Raw genomic sequence first — 17434 nt, forward strand, 5'->3', positions numbered from 1 at the left:
TGAGACGTCAGAGGGAAACTACGCTCGAGAAATAAACATGTCAAGATCTGTTTGTAACTATGGAACCACACGATGCATTGCGCAACAACAAGCGTCTGGGAAATAGTTCAAATCTGTAAGCCTACTTCATTCAGAAGCCGCTAATGGACATATTTCCAGAATGACACGCCTTCATGTTTCTCATCATTCAGATGCTCTTCCCCTCAATATTGCAAACAGTCCGTCCTACACAAAATTACATGGAAGTGGAATAAATAAGTTGTGAACAAGTGGAGCATTCTTTGGATGTACAAAAGAGCTTTCAGAAGCTTTCCATAAAAGACTGTGTGTGTGTGTGTGTGTGTGTGTGTGTGTGTGTGTGTGTGTGTGTGCGTGTGCGTGTGCGTGTGTCAAGCGTGTTTTTCATTTATGGCGTTATGCATTTACAAATATAGAATAGTTACAGTAAAGTTCTCCATTTGCAAAAGAAGTTCTTATTTTCCAGTTTAGGCTCCACTACAATGAGGAGAGCAGGTTTTTCAGCCAACTTGGGATAAAAGCCCCCACCCAAACCCTTAAATCTGAGGCCAACATCTTCATCAACAGAATACCAGCTATTCAGGTAGAAAGCTTGAAGGACAGCTCGTCAGAAGCGCACAATCTCTGCATGAACACTGTTTCCCCTTTTTGATTTTGTATCCATTCTCATTTTTAAAGGAGCACACCAGTTCATGACATGTTCAAGACTTTCAATTCTTAAATAATAAAGCTGACATGTTCTATTTCTCGTCTTTCCTATTCTGAACTGCTGAGTAAATCCCTACTCCCTTTGACTCGGGTCAGCCTGACCCAGCTAATTAAGTTCTCCTTGAAAAGCCTGCTCAGGGGGAAGACAGTGGGGTTTCTTTCTTTTGAACAAAGCTAAATGTGAAGTAAATCCATAAAAAAAAAAACAGCTGCAGAGTAAAAGGGATGAAAGACCTGCAGGTTTTGCATTCTTATGAATAAATACCACTTTTTTGTTCTTTTTGTGGTTAAGACGTGCACTGTTATCTGGCCTGTGCACTGTTCGGCCATCTATTGGTACTTGTAAACCCAAAGTGGCCGTTTCCAAGCAACCAGTAAAATGAGGGCTTAACCAAGGATTTATAAACACTTGAATGACTGTGACTGTTGATCATCCTTACAACCAGTGGAGGAAGCACTGCATCACTTTAAACTGCACTCTAACTCGTCCGCAGTCGAAAAGAACAAGCAAAGTAAGTATTATATTTTAACGAACAATTCAAAATATGTAGAAACATCTGAGCATAGTATGTTGAACAAATATTATCTAAATTTGTACTTTAATTACTTTAATTTAATTGAATTATGTGGATGTTGTCCCTGTATTGCCAGACTGTGTTAGCTACACTGAAGTTTAACACACATGTTAGTAATGAAATTCAATTGAAACTAATGCTCTCATGTTTTATTAGGATGAGTTCTGTCCAGAATATTTGCAACTCAATGTACATGATATCTTGAGAGAAGGCACTAATATTATGAGCAGGATAAACCTGCAATAACATTAAAAGAAATGAGGGAATAACCTGTCGCCCACAAAGTGACATATTAGATGAGCAGCTGTCTGAGTAACACATAGTTCATCATAAAGCTTTGTGTGGGTGTATTTTGGTTTTAATGTGTTCCATTGCTGTATTATACGCAAGGACAAGATAATTACAAGGGATGTTCCCGGATTTAGTTTTTCCCTTGTTTTATTTTAACAAATGGATGAACTTGTTTTGTCTGCTGGTTATTAAAATGAGACGGAAGCTTTATGAGCACTGGACAGACAGAAGCCTGTTCCTGTGTGTGTTTATGAAGAGGATGCAGCCGCCGGAGACGCTCACCATTAGTGCCGAGATTGTGAACACAATGTCTGAAGTCACCACCGTTCTGCTTCTACTGCTCTTACTGCTGCTGTTCACGGCCTGGAGCCGAATAAACCGGTCACAGATAGCCGGTAAGAAACCACAGCATCTGTTCTTGGACAACACTTGCATAGATTTATCCACATGTTGTCCACAATCGACTGCATGTGTGAGCTAGAGAGAGAGGGAGAGAGAGAGAGAGAGAGAGAGAGAGAGAGAGAGAGAGAGAGAGAAGGTAACACGGCACATGTTTGCCTCATGATATACTCTGACCAACACACACACACACACACACACACACACATGCACAAACTAATCATTTTATTGTGTCAAGAAACACAACTGTTTTTTTCTTCTTTTAATTAATTTACTGTAATGTTGTTATCTTAATGCTTTGGCAATACTGTATTTTTTTTTGGAACATTCATGCCAATTTGAAGAGTTTTGTACATTGAATAATTAAAGTATATTTTTAATAATAGTGTACGATCAAACTTCGAGCCAAAATAAATGTTTTTGGTTAAATAACAATAACTGATTTCCATACAGGAAGACCTCTGTTTTCACTTGTACATTAGCAGCCTGGGGTCTATTATGTCTTCAGTCAACACCTGTTTATTTCTGCCAGGTCCATCCTTCATGGCAGGACTCGGTCCTATCCTCTCCTACAGCAGGTTCATCTGGACAGGGATAGGAACAGCGAGCAACTACTATAACAACAAATATGGCAGCATGGTCCGGGTGTGGATTAATGGCGAGGAGACCCTCATTCTCAGCGGGCAAGTCTTTTCAGATTAAAAACTCACATTTTATCCCATGGATCTGAGTCAAAGCCTGGCTACTCTTGCAGATCTTCAGCAGTGTATCATGTTCTGAGGAGCGCCCACTACACGGCCAGATTTGGAAGCAAAAAAGGGCTGGAGTGCATCGGGATGGAGGGGAGGGGTATCATCTTCAACAGCAATGTCTTGCTCTGGAGAAAAATGAGGACATATTTTTATAAAGGTAAGCAACAACCTTACACAAGAGAGTATGGAGTCAGAGTACTATGGCACCTTATTTCATACCTCTCTCTCACTGCTGTCCTGTTTCGTGGTTGCTTTACAGCTCTGACTGGCCCAGGACTCCAGAGTACGGTGCAAATCTGTGTGAGCTCCACAGCCAAACATCTGGACCACTTGCAGAAGATGACAGACCCCTCCAGACACGTGGACGCTCTCAATCTGCTAAGAGTCATAGTGGTGGACATCTCCAACAGGCTTTTCCTCAGGGTGCCGCTCAACGGTCAGCTGCATGGTTATTTTCTGCACATTCTACACTCAAACTGAGTATTTTCTGCCAGCAAATACTATTTCACATTCTTGCAGTGCAGCTAATGACTCCTGTTTTGTTGTTGTTGTTGTTGTTCCTCATTCCTCAGAAAAGGACTTGCTGATGAAAATCCACAACTACTTTGAGACCTGGCAAACAGTTCTTATAAAGCCTGATATATTTTTCAAGATTGGATGGCTGTACAACAAGCACAAGAGAGCGGCGTATGGATACTCACAAATCACAACAACTCAACATTTAGTTTTGGGTTTCTTCAACCTAATCTATGCGTTGCTTTTTGTGTAAACAGCCAGGAGCTGCAGGACGTGATGGAGAGCCTTCTTGAAATGAAAAGAAAGATTATAAATGAGTCTGAGAAGTTGGATGATGATCTTGACTTTGCAACAGAGCTCATTTTTGCTCAGGTTTTTCCCTTTTGATAAATATACACCGCCTGCGTGTTCCTGATCATATCACGTGTTTGCCGCATACCTTTACTTTCTTTTGAACAGAATGTCGGAGAGCTATCAGCAGATAACGTCAGGCAGTGCGTGCTGGAAATGGTGATTGCGGCACCAGACACACTTTCCATCAGCCTCTTCTTCATGCTGATGCTGCTGAAACAAAACCCAGATGTAGAGCTGAGGATAGTAGAGGAGATGAACACTGTCTTGAGTGAGCGCATTTGTGCTGTATTATTCTCTCTTACACTCTGACAGCTAAAGACAAAACTATTCTAACGATCCATAAATGCTGCGTTTTAATTTCCAGGTGAAGAAGGTGAAAACATTGATTATCAAAGCTTGAAAGTGCTGGAGAGTTTCATCAATGAGTCTTTGAGGTTTCATCCAGTGGTTGATTTCACGATGCGAAAAGCTCTGGAGGATGACAACATCGAAGGCACTAAAATCACAAAAGGAACCAACATCATTCTCAACATCGGTCTTATGCATAAGACCGAATTCTTCCCAAAACCAAAAGAGTTCAACTTGATGAACTTTGACAAAACAGTAAGTCAGGTGAATGTTGTGCAACATCATGTGGCTCAAGAAACACCAAGCAGCAGCTCAGTGTTTTACCTCCTCTGGTTGGCAGGTGCCCAGTCGTTTCTTCCAGCCGTTCGGGTGTGGGCCTCGTTCCTGCGTGGGCAAACACATCGCCATGGTGATGATGAAGGCCATCCTGGTCACCCTGTTGTCTCGTTACACCGTGTGTCCTCGCCAGGGCTGCACCCTCAGCAGCATCCGGCAGACCAACAACCTGTCGCAGCAGCCTGTGGAGGACGAGCACGGCCTGTCCATGCGCTTCATCCCTCGAACGACATTAACTCAGCACAGTCAGCACTGAGACACATGCAGGGGTCACGTTTACGTGTAAACTACTTGGTGAAGTATGTCACTGGTACAGAAATATTCCCTGGTTACAAGATTGCATAAATGTGCAAAAACCCACAAACTGTGGTACTCTGGGTTTTATAGCTGTAGGAATGAGTCCAACAACCAGGAAATGGTTCCCCTGTCTCGAAGTCAATGGGTGTTTTAAATGGGTCTTTGGTGAGATGCCTGAAATATGGGCTAACACAAGTTTAAGATGTTTTAAAATGTTCGATATATAATATGTCAGTAAATCCCTCTCTCTTGGATTTTGTTTAGTTTTTACGTGTATTAAAAAAGGCAGTTGTCATCACGCCAAACACAAGTCTGCTTTAAGCTTCGTGGCGATGATGCAAAGTCCTTTGACTGTGGTGGGGTTTGTTTGTAGCCTCACATTAGCATTTTACATCTGCTGATCGCATTAATGCGTGAAAGTATCATAACCTTGTGTTTGTCACAGATCTCTGCAATATATTTCTGCAATAATTACAAATCCAATGGGAAACCCCACTGGCTTTTTGTCGAGGGAACCAGTGCGATACAAAAAGACGTCATCCCTGCAGATCTCTTTTAAACTAAATGTGTGATGTCACAACTGATGTTTCGTCTACTTTGACATCTTTAACAAATACGACTGAAGGTGTTACTTGATACAGAGCAGTGCTAGCATGATGTCCGGGCCCATATGATATGGAAAAACAGGATGGACATGGATATAGTTTTTGTTTTGCTGTCTTGAGGTATCAAAATTAATATTAACATAATATATTATTTAAATGAAATGCATATCCTTATGTTGAGCTAACTTGGTTTTGTTTGACTGAATCAAACAGCTAGTTTTTAATTTTGTAATGTTGATCCTACAAATGGAAACCATTTTGACCAGACAGTATCTGTTTCCTTTAGCATTATAGGGGTTACTGTTTTAAACATTATCAAAGTTAAAATATCAATGTTAAAGTATAGAATAGTATAGAATTTCAGCGCACACTGTAATATATAAAATATTGGGTGAAAATGCATTATGAATCCAGATAAAAACTCATTAACCCTCACTATCTTATGTAGTGTTTTCATGTTAAATCTCTATAACAAAATGTTGAAAAAATATTTTTATATGTGGACTGTATGACAAAGGATGCAAATCAAATGATACTAATATATATATTTTTTGTTTGTAGTAAGTAAACAAAACCCATTCAATAAATATTTGAAATAGTATTCTTTCCATGAAGCAAATACCACATGAGAGGAAAGATCATCAGAAATGTTTTTCTTTACTGTAATAATGTCCCGCTTTGCTTCAAGTCCAGCACATCTGTGTTTATTTCATGAATAATCGTTGAATCAAAGTCAAGTTAGTTTGCATGTGTTAGATTTATTCACAAGTTAGCAGACTGTAGTGACAGGCACGGTAAGAAACAAGGACTTCCTCTGTACCACAGGCACAAATCAAACACGCCACTATGGCGTTAGAACATAAGGCGTCGGGTTAAAGTTGAGCTTTAGACACACTGCTAGCTTCACGCTGTACGTCCAACAAGGACACAGGCAACAAAGACCAACAAATACTACCAAAAATAATACAGGCTGAGCAAATCCAATCTGGCACAGCACGGTCAAACAGCGCAATGGAACACGATGACTTTCAGAAAAATTCATAAAAAATATTTTTGGTAAGAATATAAATTCAATAAATATGTTTTTAATACTGCATTGATACAAAAATAGAATAATCAAAAGACCACTAAAATCCACCTCTCACCCAAACTAACAGAAACATGAGTGCATAGATAATCATATCACACAGCAGGCAGCGTCTGCAAAACAGGAGGAAAACCTGAGATGCATCACAATGACAAATGGACAATATGAACATCACAGAGTGACATTGTTGCTTGTTTAAGACAAAACGCTCTCATCATAGATAAAATAAATACGTTGACGCCATCCTAAAAACAAAGAGGGATGCAAGACGAGGAGGTTTTCATCGAAAAGCAATGGTTTGTTTCCACGCCAGAAATAATGAACAATTAATTTGGCCATCTTAAAACAAATCAATATTTTCCCTGTGCTTCTCCAAAATACCTAATAACAAACATTAACCAGTCTAATGCAAGAATATGTCAGTCTTTCCATTTCAGTCAGTATTGATGAACTTGAAAATAACCCAAATTACATTTTTGTCTTTGTCTGATTAAAACTGTTATGATTGTTCTAGTCAAGACAATATAGCAGATTTTTTTTTTTTTAAATCATGTTACATATTAAAACGCAGGACATGATCTCTCTCTTTTTCTTCAACATACAGACCAGGGGTGCAAACAATAACTGTAGAAATTAATGACTTTCACCAAGAATAATATACTTATTATTAATTTCACTACTAACAATGTTCGAACCCATTGAAGTTTTCAAGTGAAGCCCTGTCATCATCATTTTAAGACATTATTGTTATTCTGAAATGTCAAACACTCACAAAAGGTTAAAATACAATCATTTGGCCCTGAGGTTATTCCAGCCATGATATTCAAACAGTTGTGAGCCTGTGAATTATTCCAGCAATTTACCTGTTGAAAATAAATGATTTGAGGACAAAACTCAAATTGTTGTAACTTATAGTGGAAGAGATAAACAAATAATCAACACTGTAATATAAAGATGTTCTGCGCTGTTGCTCTGTGTACCTTCTTCTTCAGAGGTTGAGGGTTAGGCGGTCACGTTGCTCAGTGGGGTAAGTGGAGGAGTTGCAGTCGGAGGCTCAGTGCTCCTCTAAAGCTCTCTGACAGTGGTACATCAGGCAGTCGGGCAGGTCGGGGACCGGAGAGCGCAGCCACACGGACAGCGTTCCCGCATGTAGGCGACAGTGCATCAAACACGGCTGATCTCGAAGCAGCCGGCAAGCTACAATACCTTCCATACCTGTGGGGAAGAATAATAAAGGTTGATTACAAATACATACTGCATTTAACACATATCCACCTATTGGTCAAATACTGTGCCGCTGCACCTTTCACATATGTATGTATGTCATTTCAAGATGCTCGGAAATATTGTTAACAAAACTAAGCTGACCTGGGCGTTCATTTTGGATCTTTAACGGCAGTTGACAAAATAAACAAGCTCTAATGCTCTGGAACAAGTGAGTAATTCAACCCTGATTGTTGCATCTGATGCATTGCTTCTCTGGCATAAGATGTAAGTTAGCATTAATCGCCAATTCATTCAAATTAATAAAGCCACAGGTACACTTTATTGTTTTTTTCCCCGGAAAACTTCGATCACATCTCTTGGTCTTCACCAGCAAGTTTAAAAGCTCTGGAAAATGCGAGTAAGTGGACTTTGCGTTAAGACTTTCATACTTTATATCTATCTATCTAACTATCTATATAAACTCATGGGGGGGTACATGTAAAGGCATAAATATATAGGTGTATATAAGGCCATACGTACACCAAGTCTTTTTAATGTATCTGCATGTTTTTCTTGTGAGACGGGAACATGTACCTTCTGGGACTTGTTACAACAGTAACTGTCTAAAAGCTCAGCTTTTACATTTCAAATTTGAACTTAGTGTCTGTTCACCTATGATTTCCACGACATGAAGCTTAAGTTTCTTCTTCAGCACATTCAGCGAGTCCGTGAGAGGTTCTTGGCCGTCACTTATCAGGGTCAGCTTCTGCTTCGTATCATGAGAGAAGTCCAGCCACATTGCCCCGTACTCCTCTGTGGACACGTTCAAAGGTCTGAAGGAAACATGTGAAATTACAGTAAGCGACTAATCTTCTCTGCAAGATCACACGTGTGAAAAGGAAGGACATATTTCACCTGATGAAGCTGGATAGAGGAAGTTTGTATGAGAACTGCGCCGACTTTGGCGTCCCGGCAGGAAACTGGTAAGACACCACCCCAACCACCTCAACATGGACTGAAGGCCTCTTCACAGTCAGGGAATACTGACACACTGCTACGCTGTGGCTTCTCGCCTCCTGCACTGGACTGTCACACACACAGGATACCTGAAACAAGCATAACAACAAAACACCATTGTATATGAAAGCCTAACCAGAGTGTAAGACTTACACTAATAATTCTCAATAGTTACTGTACCTCAAGTTCATTTGATTCAAGCTCTAGTCGTATCTGCTGAATGTCAGAGTCAGAGGAGTTGTAAATGAAAACAACCAGCGCTAAAGAATCCTCTTTCTGCAAATGACAGGCTGACAGATCCAGGGTTTGGTTTGTGCACAAAGGAGTGATTTCTGAGTGACTGAGTCCAGAGAACTCTGCAGGAAGATGAGTACTGAGGCACAAGTCTTTAAGCTTGTCTGGGTCTTCATGTGGAGCCGGATCAGCAGCTACAACAGTGTTTTCCCTAATGAGAGCGGGGCTACTTTCCTTCATGTCACTGAGTGTTAAATCTACATCACATGTGCCGTTTGCAGCAGCGGGACCCTGAGAGAGTTGGGACGTCTGTTCGAGTGAAGAAACAGCCAGGTCTGAGGTGATGGTGGAGTCCAGGAGGTTGTTACACAGCAAATTAGTCGCTGTGCTCGTAGTGGAGACGAGGGTGTTAGATATATGCTTGGTGGCACCCGAGGACGAGACCGGACCTTTTGCCTTTCTTCTGAATCGCTGGGTTGTCGACTCAGATTTTCCCATCTGTTAAAAGGAAAAGTTTTAGTTGTAACATATGCATGCATAGCCTTAACCTGCGCCTCCAGTCAGTTTTAAAATCTGTAAAGTGAGCATTAAGACCACCAGATTCATATCTATCAAATGTGAGTAGATGACTTTCAGTATTCATTGAATCTTATATTGGAATTTTAATATCAAACACATTAATCACACTTAGCATTTTTACTTCAGACTTGACCTCAAATTAAAAAAGAAGAATTAAAAAGCTCACCAGACACACAGAGCTTTGGGAGCCCAGGCCGACAAACAGCGAAGAGGCCAGCTGCTGTTTCTCTTGTTCGGGCTGAGGGGTCGATACCGGAGTGGGAGTCTGGCTGTGTGAACCGTCAGCCTCTTCCTGCTGGCTGGGTGACCGGAGGGGACTGGGAACCTCAACATGGGCAGACTCCTCCCCAGGTTCCCTCAGCGCCAGGTAGCCCTCCCTCCCCCACACCCTCTTCACACCGTCCAGCTTCAGCGTTGTCGAGCTGAAACAAAAAAACAAAAAAGTTCGAAGCCAGTCGTGCATTTGTGTGTAACCTATTTTAAAATCAGACGTCCACGTACCCTCCTTTGTGAGAGAGGTCGGGGCTATCGCCCGACAGACCAGAGCTCACAGACAACAGTGTAGGAGACTGTCTGTCTGCGATGTTGCAGGAGGACATGCTGATGGGCAGGGACAGGCCGTATGGCTCCAGGCTCAACGCTGAGGCAAAAAAACACAGTCAGAACAAATCAAAACAAGGCAGTGCTTATGAGGCCAAATCTGCCAAAATCTAAACCTACATTTTTTACCTTTTTCCTGAGCTAGCTCTTCCTGCCGTTGATGGGAAGGTTTGTATGGAGCAGCGCCAGCAGCCAACGCCTCTGACACAAATCCATCCAGAAAGGACAGAGAAGAATCCACCTAGAAACCAACATCAATAACAACAAAGTTTAAACTTCTCCTTTAGTGGAAATGGGAAGATAATTGGGAAAAGTTCTGCAGGACTAAACATGTTATTTGTGTGTGCTTGCAAATATGACTCATATGTATAATCTTTACACTTTTTTTGTCACAAAAGAAATATTAAACAACCAGAGGAAGCATTTATGTATTTAGAATACAATTATTGTTCTCTACTTCCATCCGATACTGAATGGAGTTCTGTGATAACCGGACCCATCAGACAACTCTAGACATGCTTTAACAGCTGCTTTGATTAGAGCTGAAATGATGATCCCCATTATCTTGATGAAAACAGTAATGAATTTAATATACTGTGTGTCATGGAGAGGCAAGTGTAGGCAGGTTTTGTTTTCCAACTATCAGATAAAAAGGACTTACTCTGCCAGAGAGGAGGAACTACAAAGAAACTGAGGTTCATAAAGTTATATCAAGTTTCAACAGTAGCGGTCTTTCAAAGCCAAATGAAATGTCTCCAATACCAGGTGACCATGCATATTGACTGAAAACAACATTACATTGACAATACACCGCACACTTAAACATTATTATTGTGATTCTTCAGCGTACGTATGTTACCTCCAGGGGCTCCAGGCCGGCGTCTCGGGGTAGCACCCTGGCTCGTAGTTCACAGTCTTGGCTGAGGCGCTGCAGCTCCTGAGCTCTCTGTCTCAGTACTGTGTCCAGGGAGCTGCCGTATGTTTCACAAACCTCCTGGGCCACAGAAACACCTGCCCCGCCCTCACAGAGCTTGGTCATTGCCATGAGGACCCAGCTCTTGGTTTCACTGCTGGTGCTCTTCATGTCCAAAAGTTTGGCCAGCAGCCTCAGGACTGTGGCCACTTCAAGTTCCTCCCTCAGATTGGAGTATTCACCGAGGACCTGCGTACGGCACAGAAAGGGCAAACATTGAGTGTGTTGTTCTGTCCTGCACAGTTTCCATAGATAGTGTGTTGTGAGTTACATTTTGAAGCACAATTAAAGAAGAGTAGTGTTATTGAATGTTTTTAATCTGTAAAAGATGTGTTGAAGAATTTATTTTTGTTTTATCTACCGTGAAGTATTTTTGTGTTATTCCTGTAAAAAAATATTCACAGGTGTCACCACGGTATCAGATATATACTGTATGTATACATGAAATTGACATTGGGATCTTACTGGCCAGGTTTAAACTCAGCGTGACCCGACCTGTGTTCAGTGGCACTGCAGACCTCTTAAATCCCTGTGAACTGCTTGAGATCTTCTCACTTCTGATCATCCATCAGGATAGTAAAACACTTTCACTTTTAAACAGGTATTGTTTCTTTTTGTGGTTTCTTTTTTTCTGTACCGGTAGTTATTCATCCCAATTTTCACTGAAATGCATTCTATATTTTATCTCTTCCAAAATGTCACTGTTCTTTCATATGCCTGGAAATTGGAAAGTAATTAGTAAAATGTGCTTCATGCTTTATACCTTGTTTAAATTGTCCCTCTTCTGCTTCTTGTTCTCATATTAGTAGGATTACATAAGGATGATACAAATGGCTTCATGTGCATACAACACTCACCCAGCTGATGACTTGGAGGAAGCGCTGTGGCAGTATGCCAGGCTCTCTTTGCAGCAGAGAAACATATGAATCCACAGCAAACATCCTCAACTTCCTGTCTTCCTCCACACTGTCAAATCCTAGGCCATTAAATATTAAATAAACATTAGCATTACAAGAATAAGAATCAGCAGCAAATAACTGAAGTGAAATATTACAACACAGCAGAACAACAATTACAGTATAAGTTGAGTCTGTGTGTGTGTCTCACCCTCAGAGAGCAGTTTAAGGAAACTGTTTGGGATGTCAGGCTGCATCATGTCTCCACCTACTGAAAACACTGTGCTCATGGTCTCGATGAACCATTCATTGTCTGGTGCATATGTATAATGGTTCATAGGAAAACACAATTGACACAATAAAAAAAAAGGTATAAATAATACAACAGCATGATTTTAAAAGACTGGATTTCTGTTTTTCAACTCATATCTAATTTTAATTGAATTTAAACACCAACAGTAGTTCTAGCCGAATACTGGTACGCTGTTAAGCAGTTATGGTGGTGAACAAAATGTGTTGCTGAACACGCTTTCTAACAGGATTACTGACGTTGTCTTAACTAAATGTCTGAAGGAAGCAGGAAGTTGTGAAAATTAAATCCTATTTGTGACCCTTTTAAGTCAGAACCTAAAGTCTTACTTTTCAAGATTGTGAGCATTCAGTTTTATAAAACACACTTTATCTTGCTTGTTGAAGGCCTGAATAATTGCATTTTGTGTTTAACTTCAATACAAAGCTGCCATAAAGAGGTACTGTATACAACAAGAAAGGTACTGCTTCACCACCATGATAAACTTATTTTACCGTATGCACAATTAGCTTTTTGGATCAGACATACAAGGCAGTGGGCATTGCAGGCTCTTATTTCAGTATTTATAGCAGCGTATTTATATAACTCTGGCGCATTGTTGTATGTGTTTTCTAATTATGCAGTTGCAGTGGGCCATCAGAAGTAAATAAATATATATATATATATTTAAGGATATTTTTCTGCCAACTCTGCCACCTTCCCCACCAGGTCAATTGTAGTGTAGTCATCTTTATTGACGCGCAGGAACTCCAGCATCTTCTCGACGATGACTGTGACATTCTGAGCGTTAGTGATCCGAAAGAGCAACTCCAGTGTCTATAAGACAACAGAACAAGTCACATGATGCTAAAAACCTACAATTCTATGACACCAAAATCCAGAGTGCATCAGTATCTGCCTCACCTCACGCTTGATGATGAGGTCGGGGTGATCGAGACACTCTATGATGGTCATCTGATGCTGCAGGGCCAGTTTAGGATCCTGCTGGACCACATAGGTGAGGGCCTTCAAGCCTACAGTAACACCAAATAAAAAAAATATACTACAGTCAATATCTGAAGTCTGGATTGTGAATGTAAAAAAAAAATACTTCAATCAAATGTTTTATTTGAATCTTACCGAGATATTTGAGATTAATCTTCGGTGACAGAACAAAGTTGCCAATGCACTTTGCAGCTTTTTCCAAAAGTTCAGATTTGGGATGAATTGTGTAAATGCATTTTACACACTCATATAATATTGCTGGAAATAAAGAAAGTGTGTAAATACAATACTCAAATAATTTTAGACAACCAAATTTGCAAAAAATGACACTTTAAATTGGACATACCATAGGTGATGTTATGATTTATCTCTGCTCTTCGTAAAGACTCATCGAGGACTTCATACATGATCTCACTTGTACTGTTACACAAGGAATAGACTCACAAAATGTACTCACAAGGATTTGAGTACAAAGCACAGCTACATCATGGCATAAACAACCAGACAAAACAACAACCTCAAACAAAATAATCACCTCTGATCATTTTTCCCAAGAAAAGCCAGTATTCTGAGAAGCTGCATTTGCAGCCATGGAGCAGGAACGCTGTGATAGTTAAAGTCCATGGGCAGTTTTCCTCCCACCACTTGCTTCAGTATGGTGACAAAACTTGCTGTCAGGTCTTTATAACCTTCTGGATTATCCTGTCACAAAATAAATAATATGTAATAAGGCTGGATTCATCACACCAGAATATTCAGAGTCCAGAAAAACTAATTACCTGGATCATCTGTAGGTAGATGTGCAGTGACGCCGTCATGACGCCAGGGTCCTTGTCACAGAGAGCTTTACGAAACTTGTTGTGGATGTGTTGAACTTGATTAGGTGCTATTAGGTAGAATTTATACAGTGCCAGGACTGCTTTTCTTCGAATGATTTCTCTGCAAATATGTTCGGAGAAACACTTATGAATCATAATATTCAGGCTGATTTTTCATGCTCCAGTTTACCATATGAATAAATTCACTTTAATGCATATTGGTGACTATTTAGACTTGGAATTTAAAGAGCGTTTCTTACTTTGGGTGATTAAGTTTCTCCTCAACCAGAGGAAGGATTGCAGGAATCATATCTTTGGGGAACATTTGGCTGACAACAGTGAGAGCCATGCACACTTCAATAAGATTTGTGCTCTGAAGATCCTGAAAACACAAAATACATCAACTACTCCGCTAAAAAAAGGAGCCAATGACAAATTATGTAAAAACATAGAACCCACCTTTAATACAGTGTTCACAAGGAGAAGAAGCAGCTCGTGACTTTCGTTCAGAAACAAAGACACGGCGAGATAACCTGCAATACAGAAACACAAACGTACCTTTTGCTCAAAGATGTTCAGAAAGATGCAGTGAGTTAAAGTTGCTTTGAAGCTTTAAAAGCTCTAATCTACTTATCATGCCTCTGTGTTGATAATGAGACAAAGTTAGTATTAAAGAGTGATTGAGTAAGGACTCTGAAGAAGGACGAAGCTTCACAGCTCATCACAAACAAACATACATACCAACTCTTTTCTCCAGAGCAGTGCCTTGTTGAGCCAGTTTGATGGCGTGAATATAGCTGAACGAAGCCTCGTAACCGAGCATTTCACAGTAGATCGATCTCACCATGAGCTCCTTCATCTGCCGCTGGATGAGATTATGACACAAGGAAAAAGTATAGATATCAATAACTGAAGGCATCACTTCATCTGGACTCATCTGCTTTCTTAAACCAAATTGGAAAATCAGGAGAATCGTACCATGGAGGTGTTCGGGGAGGACACCTGCTCTTTGATAGATACTAGTTCACGTTGAATAAGTTTTTCCTCTTCCTGAAAAAAAGGAAGCACACTTCAGGATGTTAAGATCAAAGAGAGACAACATGCCTGCTAACATAAGACACGACCATGCTGTTTGCTGCCAATGGTCATGTTAGGTTACAAGAACATATTTCAGTCCATTAGCTACTTATTAGAATCTTACAGAGAAATGTGTCCAGGTAGTTATTTCAAAAAGGTGAGAGATGTTTAAATTCATAATATCATAGCCTGTGAAGCATATTTAAACCTTTATAGATTTAAGACAACAATAAGTATGGATTCTTCTCTTTACAATGTGCTGATGCTTTGAATGGAACAAGCTGCCTCCTTTAATTAAAGGTGTCAAACACTCCTAACTTTAATGCAAATGTGAAACAGTGGCGAATACACAGCAAACCTCATAAGAGTGTGGATATATTAATGTATTGCTTTATGATTATCAATCTATGAATATTTACGCCTCTAAAAAATGTCTTACAACTGTTTCATTTGTATTAGTTTATTATACTAATTATTATGTGCTTTTTGGATAACTTTGTCTGCTTCTTAAAAATAAATTAGCAGTGACTGTTGATATGCTTTAACTTTCTAGTTTTCAGTTCTGTTTTTTCATATTTCTTAGGTAAGACTCTCAAAGTGATATCATCTTGATCTTGACAAAGGCTGGTGGACTGTGAATACATCTTTGTGTTAATAAACCAAACAATAAAACAATGAAATACACTTGACATTACTTATATCTATTGCCTACAGTATACCATGCAAGTATACACTGAAAATCAAGTTGTAGAGACTTTATAGAAAGGCAACACATCACAGTGAACATCATTCATATCTAGCCAATATCATTCAAACTTGTTCTGATTGGTGCATTCACGTGTTTACGGGATATTACAACACTAAGGAGTGGGACTTGAGAACTGGCTGGACAGCAGAAATATTTGTCACAATGTCCATATTTGCCTTCCAAGTTTTACTTTTCTGCAACACAGTTTGTGAATGCAAAGCATATTGGCAGCTGACTCTTCGAATAACTGAGTTTATCACAAACACTTGAACGCACCAACAAGGACAAGGTTTAAAAATAGTCCCAGCTCTGTTTTTGCCAATATTATCACGTGATAATAACATAGCAGGGACGAGAAGGTACCTGTAAATCAGTCTAAAACATAGTCTGTAAAGCAGGGAGCACACGGCCTATGTAAGTGGGTTAAAACACGTAAACACACCTTTGTTTTAGGTTAGCAGAGACATTTTAGCAAGCTAACGTTAGGGCACATCATCTAACGATGACTCGTGTTATTTCACCTGCGCTCCATTTTTTCCATTTTTAACGACGGACTCACATGTTTGGACGTTAACTCGGTGATACCTCTGATGAGGTTTCCTAGTTTCGAGGTGGAGGACAGTTTTGTAGATCCAGAGTGAGAGTCTAAAGACAGTAGGCTCGGCAGAGCTGTCAGGGTCTTCTCCACAACGTCGCTCATTTTGGCTTTCCAGCTGTTTTTTCTTCTTAAAAAATGCCCTTATTAAATCATCTATCCATCCTAGTAACAGCTTCTTAAACAGAGTAAGTTAAACGTAATTGTTAAACGTTTAGAGGATCATAAGAGGTAACGTGCTAGCTTGACAGTCGGCCATTGTTTTGATTCAGCAGACTGATCAATGATGTCACTTCCGCTTGTATTTGGGAAACTTTATTAGAAACCTTAAGAACAACAGTGCCTGTTATTCTAGTCTAAATAGCTCAGTACAAGAAAATAAAACTACAACATTGGGTAAAGAACAAAAATGAGAGTGCAATGATATTCAAAACTCAGTTTATTATGTTTGATAAACAGTCCCTTTAATAGCTGTACATTAAACTACAATTAAATAATTACAGTAAATTTTTAAATTACAGCCAGTACATTCTAAGAATTTAAACATGTTTTTTTTGTATTCATTGGTGTTAGTATGTATATATCTAGTAAGGGGCCACATATGCAGATGCAGTGTGCACATAGAGCACTGATTTCCATAGCTGGAAACAAACATTTTCAAATCATTGGGATGGAAAATCAACATCATATATTTTAGATGTACCTTTTAATATGTGCTTATTTTTACATTAGAATAATATTGGCAGGTGAGTTGCTGTCAAGGCTTGATGGGTACAGATGGTATGGAACTAAATCCATTTCCTTCTGATCTCATCTTCATAAACTACAATGTTGCACTTTTGTTGATTAATATTTTATGCTAATGCTCCATCATATGGCTTCAAACTATCTATTATTGAAAACAAATCCTCCTCACTATCCCTCATATTCCAACATTTTGCATTTGTGTCAGGAGAAACTCAAGCAAAGAGAAGCAGAGGCCTTCATAAAAACCTTACCGCTTCCTCTGCAGTTGTATTTTGCTTCCTAGTATCCAATTTCTTCTTCAGTCTGCTTTCCTTCATTATTTTTTGTGCAAAAAAACAACAACAAATAAATTAACAAGTAGTGT

At 39.7% G+C, this 17434-nt stretch overlaps 2 protein-coding genes across 2 annotated transcripts; one reads left to right on the top strand and one right to left on the bottom strand.

Moving 5' to 3' along the window:
- Positions 1-1842: 1842 nt before the first annotated feature.
- On the top strand, positions 1843-4553 carry LOC306741099 (brain aromatase-like; the record flags this gene model as incomplete). Its single annotated transcript, XM_079223352.1, has 9 exons — positions 1843-1987; positions 2524-2674; positions 2746-2900; positions 3003-3179; positions 3316-3430; positions 3517-3631; positions 3719-3881; positions 3978-4216; positions 4302-4553. 9 exons carry the CDS (start codon positions 1843-1845, stop codon positions 4551-4553), a joined length of 1512 nt encoding a protein of 503 aa, XP_079079478.1.
- A 1390-nt stretch (positions 4554-5943) lies between these two features.
- ap4e1 (adaptor related protein complex 4 subunit epsilon 1) lies at positions 5944-16428 on the bottom strand (the record flags this gene model as incomplete). Its single annotated transcript, XM_079223036.1, has 21 exons — positions 5944-7501; positions 8165-8325; positions 8408-8598; positions 8690-9241; positions 9489-9744; positions 9824-9962; positions 10052-10163; positions 10782-11084; positions 11753-11871; positions 12003-12115; positions 12778-12917; positions 13005-13114; positions 13221-13343; positions 13432-13505; positions 13621-13787; positions 13865-14024; positions 14164-14285; positions 14363-14436; positions 14645-14768; positions 14882-14953; positions 16288-16428. 21 exons carry the CDS (start codon positions 16426-16428, stop codon positions 7341-7343), a joined length of 3414 nt encoding a protein of 1137 aa, XP_079079162.1. The 3' UTR covers positions 5944-7340.
- Between the last annotated feature and the right edge of the window lie 1006 nt (positions 16429-17434).

The sequence above is a fragment of the Taurulus bubalis genome (genome assembly GCF_910589615.1).
Source record: "Taurulus bubalis genome assembly, chromosome: 9".
In the NCBI taxonomy this organism is placed as follows: domain Eukaryota; kingdom Metazoa; phylum Chordata; class Actinopteri; order Perciformes; family Cottidae; genus Taurulus; species Taurulus bubalis.